This window comes from Leuciscus leuciscus (assembly GCF_965113295.1).
Source record: "Leuciscus leuciscus genome assembly, chromosome: 1".
NCBI classification, from domain to species: domain Eukaryota; kingdom Metazoa; phylum Chordata; class Actinopteri; order Cypriniformes; family Leuciscidae; genus Leuciscus; species Leuciscus leuciscus.
This window is the reverse complement of record NC_138725.1, coordinates 51,643,878-51,656,293: the sequence shown is the minus strand read 5'-3', so window position 1 is coordinate 51,656,293 and position 12,416 is coordinate 51,643,878. Positions and strand designations below refer to the sequence as shown.

Genomic DNA, 12,416 nt, shown 5'->3' with positions numbered 1-12,416 from the left:
TTATTACTATTTAATTAATTTTAATATGAGGTGGTGGGTAATAATAAAAAATATATAAAATTCACTCAGTATTCCATGATTCCTAATTCACTACTATATCAATTACAATTAAGTACAAATGAACTTTATTCAGTTGTGTAGGCACTAAAACAGTCCAATACATTATCAAATAATTTTTTATGATAAAAAAATTAAGATTTCTGTGCCACCCCAGACTGGTTGCTGGCCCTTGCCTGGCCACCCCTATGAAAAAATCCTGGCTCCGCCACTGTTCAACGTTGACACTTGCTTGAGAAGTTGAAGTCGTTCTCTATCTCCGGTGGTTAAAAATGGTACGGTCCACAATAGGGGTGTCTGAAATCGCTTTACATTAAAATGTTCCTACAGTGAAAATAGGAGTTGACTTGTATTGTAACTGTGATTATATTTTTTCACAATATCAGAAAAAATTATCTGACCCCCCCAAAACTGATTTTTTGTCTTCATTGGGGGGGTATAGTACCCCCCACTACCCCCTGTAATTCGAACTATGACTTCAGGGTCCAAGTGTCAGCTGCATAATCGATGGATATATGCTTCAGTCTATCTGTAAATGTGTGGAAAATTACTATGTTTATCTATTTTTAGCCAATGAGAATCATTCAACCTGAAGCATGGACGCAGCTTAGACCTCGGTGAAGGGTATAACTGCTGTGATCTGTGTAACTGTAAGCGGGGCGGCCTACGAACTCCTGTGTGAGTCTTGAAGCTGACTTCTGCTAATGAAACTGCAAACTATCTCCAGTAAAACTTTCATCATATCTGGTTCTGGGTCCTTAAGCTGTTACCCCCTAACACTATTAAGTTGTCTGCAAAAATCATGCCTCAAATTTGTTTGAAAAATTGCATTCATTTTGAGTATTTATTTAAATAAAATATTAGTTTGTGTATCAATATTAGTCATAAATGTACCAAATTTAGCTATAATTTTTTAGGAAGATGCAGCACAATACACTCTTAAAAATAAAGGGTACAAAAATGGTTTTGGCAGCGATGCCATAGAACCACCTTTCAGTGAATATTTGTTAAAAGAACTGTTTTTAAGAGTGAAGAACATTTTTCCACTATAAAGAACCTTTCCTGCATTGAAAAGGTTCCATAGATGTTAAAGGTTTTTCATGGAACCGTTAATGCCAATAAAGAACCTTTGTTTTTAAGTGTAATAGTGTAATAATAATGAAATGTAATAAGAAAAAAACTCCCGTTTTAGAGTGAGACATCTGAACACACAAACGATGTTGATGTGGTCACACCCTGAGATTGCTATTAATATTTCAAGTAACAAAAAAAATGGCAACTTTGTAATTCAGCACTAAAAAATGAAATCACAAATAAAAACCCACCATGGTCAGAAACACACACAAAACAGAAGTCTTTATTAAACATTACTCTTATCATCCAGGGACCTGACACAACAGAAACATTTTTGTGCGTTTGACTGTATAACAACTGTTAAAGCAGAACAGGGTTTGTGCTGTACGTCATGTAGATCTCTGTTTGTCATCCTTTGAGTGAGAAAAGAGGCCCGTCGCGCTCTGTAACGCAGTATGGCTCGATAGTGATGAACTTTGGGCAGCGACTAAATGCAGAATCAAATGAAACGGACAGTACTGAGCAACTGGAAGAGGCTTGTGATTTTCACAACAGGTAGATAGAAGTGAATAGACTCGAGCTCTGTGCATGTCGTGTGCATAGTTGCAGTGAAACGGTTCACACCCCACTCTCAAATGAACATGTTAAGGAGGAAATCATTTCAGCCCACAGCACTGGCCAAAAGTACACGCGACGGGTTTAGCAGAAGTGATGCAGAGGCAGAGCTGTTGTAAACTGGTACAATAATGATATGCTGACACTGATCCGCCATAACTGGATCACATGGAGAGACGCCGTTTCATTTTATTGGTCCATTTCATCTATTGTTTTTATTCAAAGAGACTGTTCATCCAAAATTGTGTCATTGACTCACTCTCATGTTGTCCCAAACCTGTGAATTTCTTTGTGTAGAACTCAAAGATATTTTGAAGAATGAATCGTCTTTATTTATATGATAGTCAAATGGGGATCAAAACCACATTGGACCCCATTGACTTTCATAGTATGGAAAAACAAAACAAGTAGTAGTTTCAAACATATAAGTTTGGAACAAAATGAGGTTGAGTAAAATAAATGTTATTTTAATTTGGACGGTGTCTAAAAACCAAATAGTTTTCACTTTTGGAAATAAAAACAACTAAAACATCTTTTAGAAATGACTATGCCAATACAAGAATGTCTTATTTTAATATAGAATTTCTAGACAACTAAACTCATAATTGATACGGGGACAGATGTGAACACGCATCAGTCTCATGAATCCAGATGTCTGGCAGGGATCAGTGCGTTACAGAGGCAGAGTTGTTTGTGAGCTTTAATTAAAGTGATTGTCACACAGAGGCAGTGTTGTTGTTGACAAGTGTTCAATGATTGTTGCAGGAGAGCAGAGGCAGTGATGTTGTAAGGTACAGAGGAGGAGGATGCGGAGGTGCAAGCATCTCAGCACATGTGACGGATGATTAGAAACACAAACCTACCACTAACAGGGCTTTAAAATTGAGATGCAGAAAAAAAAGGCGTGAACTTCCGCGTGAAATGCTCAGTTACAACATTCTCAGTACTTGTGAAATGATGTGGTGGTTTTCACATGAGCTTATAGCTAAAATACATCTCGTGTTCTTTGTGAGTCTTCGTGTTTGGAAATCTCCTTTTTTATTTTATAATCTGCTAATACTGTGTAGAAGGGGGTATCTGTGTCTTTCCACAGTTGACAATTACAAAATTAAAAGTAAATTAAGAAACAATATTAAAAAGCTACAGGAAGGCATTTACCGCTCCTTTAAAACAGATCTCATACACATCTTTCAATCACAAGCTGCTTGTTTACATACTTCATTTAATTGCCAAAAACTGCCAAGTTGATCATTCTGATGAAGTCTAATATAGCTCCAAATCATCTGGACAAAATTGCATTTTAACCCCATCGTACTTCACGTCTTGAAGTACACGCATCATTTTCAGTGCTAGTGCGACGTGCCCTTGAGCATGATGTGAATCTTGGAGTGAGCGCAACAGTGGGTCGACCATAATCGTGTTCAACTCTTGAGAAAAGTGAGAGAAAAGATAATTGTTCTGCATTCCACCTAAGACAAAAAAAATTCAAATCTCATATTTCTGTCAATATAGATTTCATATATTCATATATCTTTTGTAAGAAAACAAAGAAACAGAATCAAAACAGCTGGAAAGTTCAAAATGTCCCTGACTTGTGGACATTTGACGTCCTAATGTCCTTTAGCTTGCTTTAAGGGATTGAAGTTTATAAAATAACGTCACAGGCCGAGAGAGCGCATCCCTCAGACGAGTCCTTCACAGTCTGTGTGATGGGAGCAGAGCCGGGAAGACACAGTAAAGAGCTGCTTCTGCACACACAGGGCATTTGTTCTGCTGTCTTCTTGAACCACCGCCACATAAAAAAGCTCGTCACTGAATCACGGGTGGGTTTAAATGACGGTGTGAGTTTTGATCAGGCTCGGCCTGTGTGTAACTCGATTGGTCTTCAGCTAATAAAAGCCAGCCAGATTTACTGTTCAATTCGGGTCCGGTCACCCCGGATCAAAGTCTACCGGAATTCTGGTCTCTGGCGCTGGTCTGCTGCGGCTTATTTCTGGTTCCGTACGGAGCCCTGTCTGGAGGTGAGAGTCAGGGGGAGTGAGCCGAGGGGCTGCTGTGTGCCGAGCTGGGAGACAGACTGGGGCTGCAGCTTCCTGGAGGTGCTCCTCCTCCTCCTCCTCTCGCCCCACTGCCTCCTTCCAGGCCCTCCGAATTCTCCAGCATCTCCTGAATGAGTGGAGGCATGGAGCCGGGGATCTCCATTTTCAGCGTTATTACCCGTTCCGCTCCTGATTGAGAAAGAAGACGTTAGATTGGATTCTTGTTGATCACGCTTGATCTTCAAAGAGTGACAGTGAATCTAACCTTTAGCGCTGATGCTCCTGAGGTCTGTGATCTTCATCAGCATCTTGGGGAACATGTGTGGTTTGTGAGGTCTCCTCTTTCTCACGTAGATCTTTAGGGCCTCCAGCAGTGGCTCCTGCAGCACATCTACCTTATCCGACTGTTCCAGATCCTGCCGATCTGAGCGCAAGTGCACGTCAGTTTTAAACAGCTAACCAAGAATCACACAAGCAGGAAATATAAAAATGTTTTTGTAGACACCAATATTAAAAAATCTAAATAAACAAATTTGAGGAGATGGCACAGAAAAACTATTTCATGAGTTTTAGAGACTCAATGTTGAAATTATATTATTCAAACAGTCATGTCTAAATGAAAAAAAAAATATTTGTATTAGATAATTACAGCTGCTAACTAATAAAATGGCAGATAAATCTATAAAACAAACTTAAAATAAAAAAAGGTTAATACACAGTCCAATATTAAATAAAAACAACAACGAAAAAAGCCAATATTGGCCGACAACAGTTATGGGGGTAATTTATATTTTTATTATATATATATAAATAGCCTATAATAAATAGAAATTGCAGATAAATCTAGAATAACCAAAATGTAATTTTTTGTAAATAAAGAGTCCAATATTAGATCAAAACAGTTATGAGGCAAATATACTGTGCATCCATAGCTGTAAGTTCCTCTTATTTACTGTAGTTTCATTTTTTAGGCTTTACGCTTTGTATACAAGTAAAAGCAGAAACACCAGAGAATGGCTAAATACAACCACAATACACAACAAAAATACAGCTAATAAGCAAAAGTACATTTTATGTGATTACTGACTGCATGGAAAACTCAAGACAACATTCACAAACCAAAATATGTTAAAAAGTGTATCTAATCTGGTTGAAAAATATCTGCAGTACCTCCACACAGCAGACAGATGGCACTGAGAAGCCCAGTCTCTGCATCATCCATCTCCAGAGGCAGGAGCTGGTTGGCGAAAGCGAATACCAGATCTGTCAGTGGACCGAAGCCGGCGTTGTGCATCTGCGTGCGATTCAGTGTCAGACCATCTGAAAACGTCATGGTGTCCTGATCCGGTGTGTAGCGTGTACATATTCGCAGAATCTGAGGAAGCAATTCAAGACAAACAGATGAGTGCTCAACCTACACACCACTGCAAATGTGCAGAACTATTCAAGCACTTTACATAAGGTGTGTGAGATCTGGACACAAAAACACATGTGAAAGTTTGTCGTGCACTCACCAGGATGTCAAGACAGGCGGCCTTTAAGAGAGTGATCTGATCTGCGATAGTGAGCGTGGTGAAGCCGGGAAGCTGCTTGGCGAACTCGACGGTTTTAATGATGCATTTGGTAGACAGTTCGCTGAACTTGTCCCACAGGTCAACGTCCAGAGCGACCCTCTGGTCTGAACTGTTGTTCTGTTCAAGAACAAGACAGAGACCATGTTTGGTTGGTTTAATAACTGAGATCGTGATTTGGTTGGGGACGTCACCATTAAGAGCTGCTCTGCCTCAGACTTACCGTGGTGTATTTGCCAAGCTGACAGAGGGAGGGGAAGGTTTCCTGATGGGCCTTCCTCACCCGCTCGATCATCTGCTCTGTATCAGGACTTAACACGTAACTCTCTGAACACTCCTGCTTCTTCTCGTCCTTCTTCCTCTTGTTCCGGTCGTTTCGAACCGCTGCATAGACAAATGAAAACAGTATTCAAACCACCTGGTATACCACTCCAATATCATACATAAACATATGTGGATGTGGATTAATATGCTTTATATCTAAAGTGGCAAATGATGATAATAAAAAAGACAATAATAAACATATGACAGCGTCTGCCACAAGATGGCAGTAAAACCCAGTGTTTGTTTTCTCTGCCTGATGAAAACAGCTCATCATGCATAGTTAAACCTCTTTCAGAACCACATTCTTCTTGTGATTCAATCATTTTGGCAGCTAATTTACTTCAAAACAACAATGAATAAAAGAGGAGGAGATGGATTAAGTGGGAGACCAAGAGGACATATATGGGGATATAAATATGTAGGAAAGGAACAGGGATATAGAAATACATTCCTTGCAGTATTTCCAGAGAGAAAGAGAGCTGAATGAGAACTGAGTGCTTTGATGTGACAGTTCAAAAAGAGCTTTAGGTAAGAGAGTCTCAATTGCTAAACAAGTAGAAAAAGAGGACAAATTCATAGGATATTACTCTCAGAGCTCTTCCCATCTCTTTGTGACACTGGAAACAGTGAATACAGTGGTATACAGTGGTATACCTGCCTTAAAATACAGAGTAAATAGCACAATAATAGAGAAGAGATGCACACTGTGAACACAGAGGCTTTATACATGCATCCAATATACATCTGCATTAACACACAACTGTTTAGCAAAAAAACACTGGTTGAAAGACACCGTTTAAGGAATCTACACTACCATTCAAAGGTTAAAGGTTCAGTAAGGTAAAAAAAAAAAAAAAAAGAATACTTTTATTCAGCTAGGACGCATTAAATTGATCAATAGTGACTGTAAAGACATTATAATGTTACAAAATAGTAGTAATAAAGGCTCTATTCATCAAAAATGAATAAATAAATAAATTCCACAAAAATATTAACTTAAATAAATATTATAAAATTGCTTCTTGATCACCAAATCATTATATTAGAATGATTTCCGAAGGATCATTTGACACTGAAAATTCAGCTTTACCATCACAGAAATAAATTACATTTTAAAATATGTTACAATAGAAAACACTTATTTGAAATTGTAATAATATTCAACAATATTACCATTTTACTGTATTTCTGATCGAATAAAGTTATCAAAGATAAAGTGTCATATCTGCGCCGCTATAGTGTCCCACTGGTGCCACTGATTGGTCAAACCTAGTCTCACCTCAATCTCATGCTATTGGTTAAACCAACATCGCTGTGTCGAGCTGGTCTGGATGGATAGTATCTCAGGTTTTACAATTTTCAAGGAAATGAACCTCTTGTTTACCAAGTTGTTTCTGCACATTAAAAAATAATCAATGTAAGATTGTGCACGTAAACGCACTCATTTTGTTTCATCCCACACACACACACACAGACAGATGTGTGCTGATGGTGTGCAGTGATGAGAAATAAATGTTGGTGGTTGTTAATAACTGTGACAAACGACCTCTGCTTTCACTAAAATCCAACCTAATCTAATCATGTCACATGACAAATATCAGGCTGCTTTAAATGGGCTCTCCCTCTGCGCCTGCATTCCTCCCTCCTTCCCTCTCTCCGTTTTCCTGGAACCTCACAGTCTTTCTCTTTTCTTGTACTCAGAGCCTCAATCACTCCTTTATCTCATGTTTTTTGCTGTTTTTGGTTAGGACTCCTTCCTTTGTCTAAAGATAACTCAATGGCTCTTCTTCTCCCTCCTCCACACGCACACTGGGGGAGCGAGAGAGCGAGCAAGAGGGGTGGTAAAGGACGATTCTCACTCACTTCTCCCCACAGCCACATATTCATTTCTCCAGAGGGAGCTGGGTGCCAGCGTGGGCTCAGAAAACACAATCTAATGGAGCCATTAAAGAACTATTAACGCAGGGAGGTAATCTTTCACGACACGACATGTGCGAAAAGACGAAACCTGCTTGCAAACAACTTTATGATGACAAGCGCGCACCATCATATCTGGGCGGAAAAAATGAAATATGTAAAATAACAAATCTAGGGCAGAGATTTCATTTTGCTCTGACTGAAACGGCAAACTACATTTCAGTACCGCAAAGAAAGAGTGTACATTTTGTCACGCTAATAACAGAACAAAAGTACATATAAACCCACATTTTTTTCTTAATGGCGAAAGCGAAAGCAACTAAATCCAACTAAAGGGTAAATTAAAAGTCCCATTGTGACAAATATATCGGAAAAACAATAATAATGTGCTACTGTACGACTGACTATATTTTTAAACCTCACTTTATATTAACTTTAGTTGATATTAGCATTGAAATATTAGCTTTAGTTAATATTCATCATGATATTTATTTATTGTCCTAGCACAAATGCACAAGGACATGACTAACAAGACAGCAAACCTCTTTATATGCTTGTACACAAGCCTGTCATACAAACATACTTTTAACATCATTATGAAATATGACAAAAGACAAAATCACAAATGTTTCATTAATGCTAGAAAATAATTTCAGCGTCATTACTATTCCAGTTTTCAGTGTCACATGATCCTTCAGAAATCATTCTAATATGCTGATTTGCTACTCAAATGTTGAAAACCAAAACCCCAAACTTCTGAATGGCAATGTACATCTTGGACAGTAGATTATTTATAAATTTACCATATATTAGATACCACAGTCCCTTGAGAGTATCAGGCACTAGGATAATGCATTACACACATATAATAAACTACAATAAAAGGGGCCTGAGGAAGGGGGTTCATGGAAATATTCATCTAACAGTACTGTAATGGTGGGAACGTAAACATTTCCCAGATAATATTTTATACACACTTTTTACAGTTTAAATGGGTCTTTACACATGATGTATATAGGAGCCTTTATATTTAGGAAGGGTCTCTCACAAAGGGACAATCATGGAATCATGGTTTCCATGTTTATTGGATTTTTAGTAAATGTATTATAGTACCAAAGACACTTACATTCTTTAGACATGCCCACTTCCAGGCACTTCTGCAGTCGGCAGTACTGGCAGCGGTTTCGCGTGACCTTGTTGATGATACAGCTCTTCTCTCTGTGGCAGGTGTACACCATGTTCTTCTGAATGCTCCTTCGGAAAAAGCCCTGAGGAGATAAGCACGCACGGCGGTTTACTATAGCTGGAAGATTTATAAATGACACACACGCAAGAAAATTAACACCAACCCCCAGAACCTCAGAAAGACCGAGGCGGAACAGTTATATAAATCACTAATGATTCACCAGATATTCATATATTCACATTATGCGCATCATCGCTATACACAAACATAAACAACCGCGGCATAGATCCAGCTCTCTCTCTCACACACACATTTTTTGACAATGGCAGACTGAGCTTGGTTTAGATTTGGTAGTATTATGGCTGCTGGGTATTATCTTCCAGTTCAAGTGCCCAGAGGTTCCCATTGGCTAATACCCAGCAGAGCTTAACACACATAGACTCAAGTGGAGGGATGCAAATCAGAGCTTGTTCACATTATTCTTCTGATCTTAATTACTGCTTGGTCAGACTCTCAAGGACAGAAAGTCAGACTGAGGTCATGAACGTACACAGCAAAAGCACGAGAGATGCAGCTGAAGCCACATATGAGAGAGCACATGTCAAACAGTAACTGTGTAGGCTTGTGCAAGGGCTTTCAGCTGCTGTGCTGCAACCACGGCTCTCTGGCAGAGGATTAAACGGTGAAAGCTTCACTCGTGACCGCCACTGGGCACGTGGGTATTAGTGGCGCTCTGTGCAAGATTCAATGACTGAGCCGAGCATGAACAGTATGTGGGTTCAATGCTTCAGCGGGACTCCATAAGAGAAATAAGAGTCACTCTTTCATACTGCAGATGTATACCGGACAAACAGGGTGAACATTTTATAACACAGATTGTTTCTGATCTTAAATACAATTGGATAAGCCACATTCAAACGTTAATAGGGGTACATAATACTAAAATTATAGCTGATACCAATGAGCGGATTATTTCAATCTTCAAACTATGGCTGATAAATGGACAGGACTATTTTAAGAAAAATGCCATTTAGAAAAATATTATACATTTATAGATTGCTAAAATTATTTTCTAAAGATAAACTTTAAATAGCCATTAAATGACAGGTAATCTAAATGTAAAAACAGGGAAATGAGTATGCAGAATCATATATCCAAAACTTTACAATTAATAAAATGGGCCGATAAGCTATACATTGTGATGTTTATTAAGAATAAGAGTTGATATTATCTATGCATGAACTGTATTCATCAGAGTATGGATTCTATATGCTACAGTTGTCAAAGCAAGCCTACAGCAAAAACATCATACTCCCTCTCTGGTTTAAAAACAATAATCCCCAAGGCTTTTAGTGGAAAAGCCTTAAACATATCAGTCAGGGCACCCAGGGAAGCTTTTAGTGTGTGTGTGCTTTTGACAGGTCTGTCCAGTGGCTGCCATCTAAACACTCATGTCATTTCGGCAGAAGCGTGTGTCCAAGGACATGTCCCGCATGCTGAAAGGACGTGTCCCTCTCACACTCGGTCTCGGCTATGAAAAAGTAATAAAGGAAAAGGTGAGCATGGCAGATGTGTGACAGAACGTGTGCTCGAGTGAACGAACCGAAATGGTTTTCTAATGCGCTGCCCAAAGGCCTGAACTCCCTACATTGGAGCTCTCCTTCATTGGCCATGTTTTATTCATGCCAGCTCTAATCTTCTGGAGGTCATTGTTGGAGGTTATTGTGGTAGATGCAGATGAAACGCTTCAATCTGAACCAGTATCGGCAAGTCAGATGCTCTTGTAGACGCACACTGTATGAAGTTGTATGCTGCTTCTTGCACCTTTTCTTTCACAGTGAAACCATTTAAATTGATCTGTACATAAAAAAATATATATATTTGAATTTCAAAACTAGACCACTCACATAATAAAATACTGCAGAAACTTCTCACAGCTGTAGCAATAGTATTTGACTTTGCATGGGCTATATTAAAAGAATCAGCTAAGTTAAAGCGTAAGACCTCTACACTTTCTCACAAAACAGGTTTAGATCAATAGCAGCCAAATGTTCCATTAATCCTGGCCGACGGTACCCTTTGTACAAGCGACTGCTGTCTCACCTGGAGAGCTGATTCATTGATAACAAACTCATGACAAAAGTCACACCGGTCCACAATCAAAAGGCCTCTTTTCCTCATCCTGCTTCTCTCGCTCTACTCTGTGCCGCTGTTGGTCGGGCCTGAAAGCCACAGGAATGAAGCTCAATATCATCACAAGGTGTGAAGAATGCTCTGGCAAGAGAGGGGCAGCTGGGTAATTCCACTGGATTAGGGGCTGCAGCAGTGGACCGTTGAAAGGAAGGCAAGCAAACAGAGATCCAGACTGAAGCAATGGCTTCTGGAAACTTAGCTTTGCCATAACACAAATAAACTACATTTTAAAAATATATTCAAATAGAAATGTTATATAAATTGTAATGTTTCACAATATTGCTTTTTTTCTGTAGTTTAGAGACCATAAGCATGCATTAGACTACTTTCAAAAATATGCTTTAAAAAAAAAACCTACAGACCTCAAACTTGTGAACGGTAATGTATTAAATATTTAAGTATTAAATATTTCAATTCAGTAAACACTGCTTCACTTCTCCAATGTAGCTTTTCAAGAAAATACTAAATAAAAATAAATAAGGGGAGTGTTTTTTTATTATTATTGACAAAATGATTGAAACTGGCTGATAATTGATACAAGCAAGCATTGTTACTATGACAGAGTAAAAGCAGACATGGATGAGTTAGAGGACATAAAAGATGCAGGGCTGATCTGTGATCCTAATCTCTCGCTGGGCATCACCTGACCTCTGCGAACCCTGGATTGACCCAGTGTTGACCTGCCGGGGAGATCCTGCGAGCGGAATGTGGCAGGAAGGAAACGGTTTGAGGTCTGCTGTGGCTCCTCTTGGCAGGAGCGCTAAGCCTCTTTAGTGTCTCCACTAATCCTGGACATGAGTATAAACCCCCAGGCGCACTGAGACAACGGAGGAGCAGCCATGTATTTGTATCAAGTGTGTACTCTATTTCCAGTGGATTTAGACTGAAGAGACCATGAGATCAAAATATGGTCGTCTGTCTGTTTGGTGTGACTAAGCAGTCGTGTGTATGATAGCTATTTGTGCTTCGTAGCTGTGAAGTTTTATAGCAGCTGCTTTTCCATCTCCGTGAGCTGCCTACCTAGGGAACATTTTTAGATGTGCTCCCGAAGTGAAGTTCACCTCAAATGATAAACGGCAAAATTACCTCAGTTTTTCCCAAACATTTAAGGCAAAAATGCAAGCATCCTTTACACGCTGGCATCCCAGAATGCATTGCGACAAGCTCAGTGAAAAATAAGACGGGGGACGAAAAGGAGAATTCAACAAAATGTGTGTTGTATGAGTTCAGCCAGATTTTTCAAACCCTGCAAACTCCTTACACTCAGTGCGAGACTCGTTTAAATGAGTACAAAGAGTTGTATCGCTCGTAACTTCTGGAGAGAAATTGTGCAAACACTAGCCAAAGATTAAACTTTCTAGAGTGCCTGTGTTGGCACACACTATTGAATGGAGTATACATTGAAAGGCTGTGCATCAGGCTGTACGCATAAGCTAATAT

General features: G+C 39.2%; 1 protein-coding gene across 2 annotated transcripts in view; it reads right to left on the bottom strand.

The window, feature by feature from the left end:
* Nucleotides 1–1,394: 1,394 nt before the first annotated feature.
* Nucleotides 1,395–12,416, bottom strand: part of rarab (retinoic acid receptor, alpha b) — a 66,871-nt gene continuing 55,849 nt past the window's right edge. For both annotated transcript variants that reach the window (XM_082138983.1, XM_082138982.1), the window contains exons 3-8: nucleotides 8,724–8,865; nucleotides 5,580–5,740; nucleotides 5,300–5,476; nucleotides 4,956–5,160; nucleotides 4,051–4,209; nucleotides 1,395–3,974 (exon numbers count right to left, since the gene is read on the bottom strand). In XM_082138983.1, the coding sequence (XP_081995109.1) occupies nucleotides 3,775–3,974; nucleotides 4,051–4,209; nucleotides 4,956–5,160; nucleotides 5,300–5,476; nucleotides 5,580–5,740; nucleotides 8,724–8,865 (1,044 nt within the window). In that variant the 3' untranslated portion in view covers nucleotides 1,395–3,774. The remainder of the gene's footprint in view (nucleotides 3,975–4,050; nucleotides 4,210–4,955; nucleotides 5,161–5,299; nucleotides 5,477–5,579; nucleotides 5,741–8,723; nucleotides 8,866–12,416) is intronic.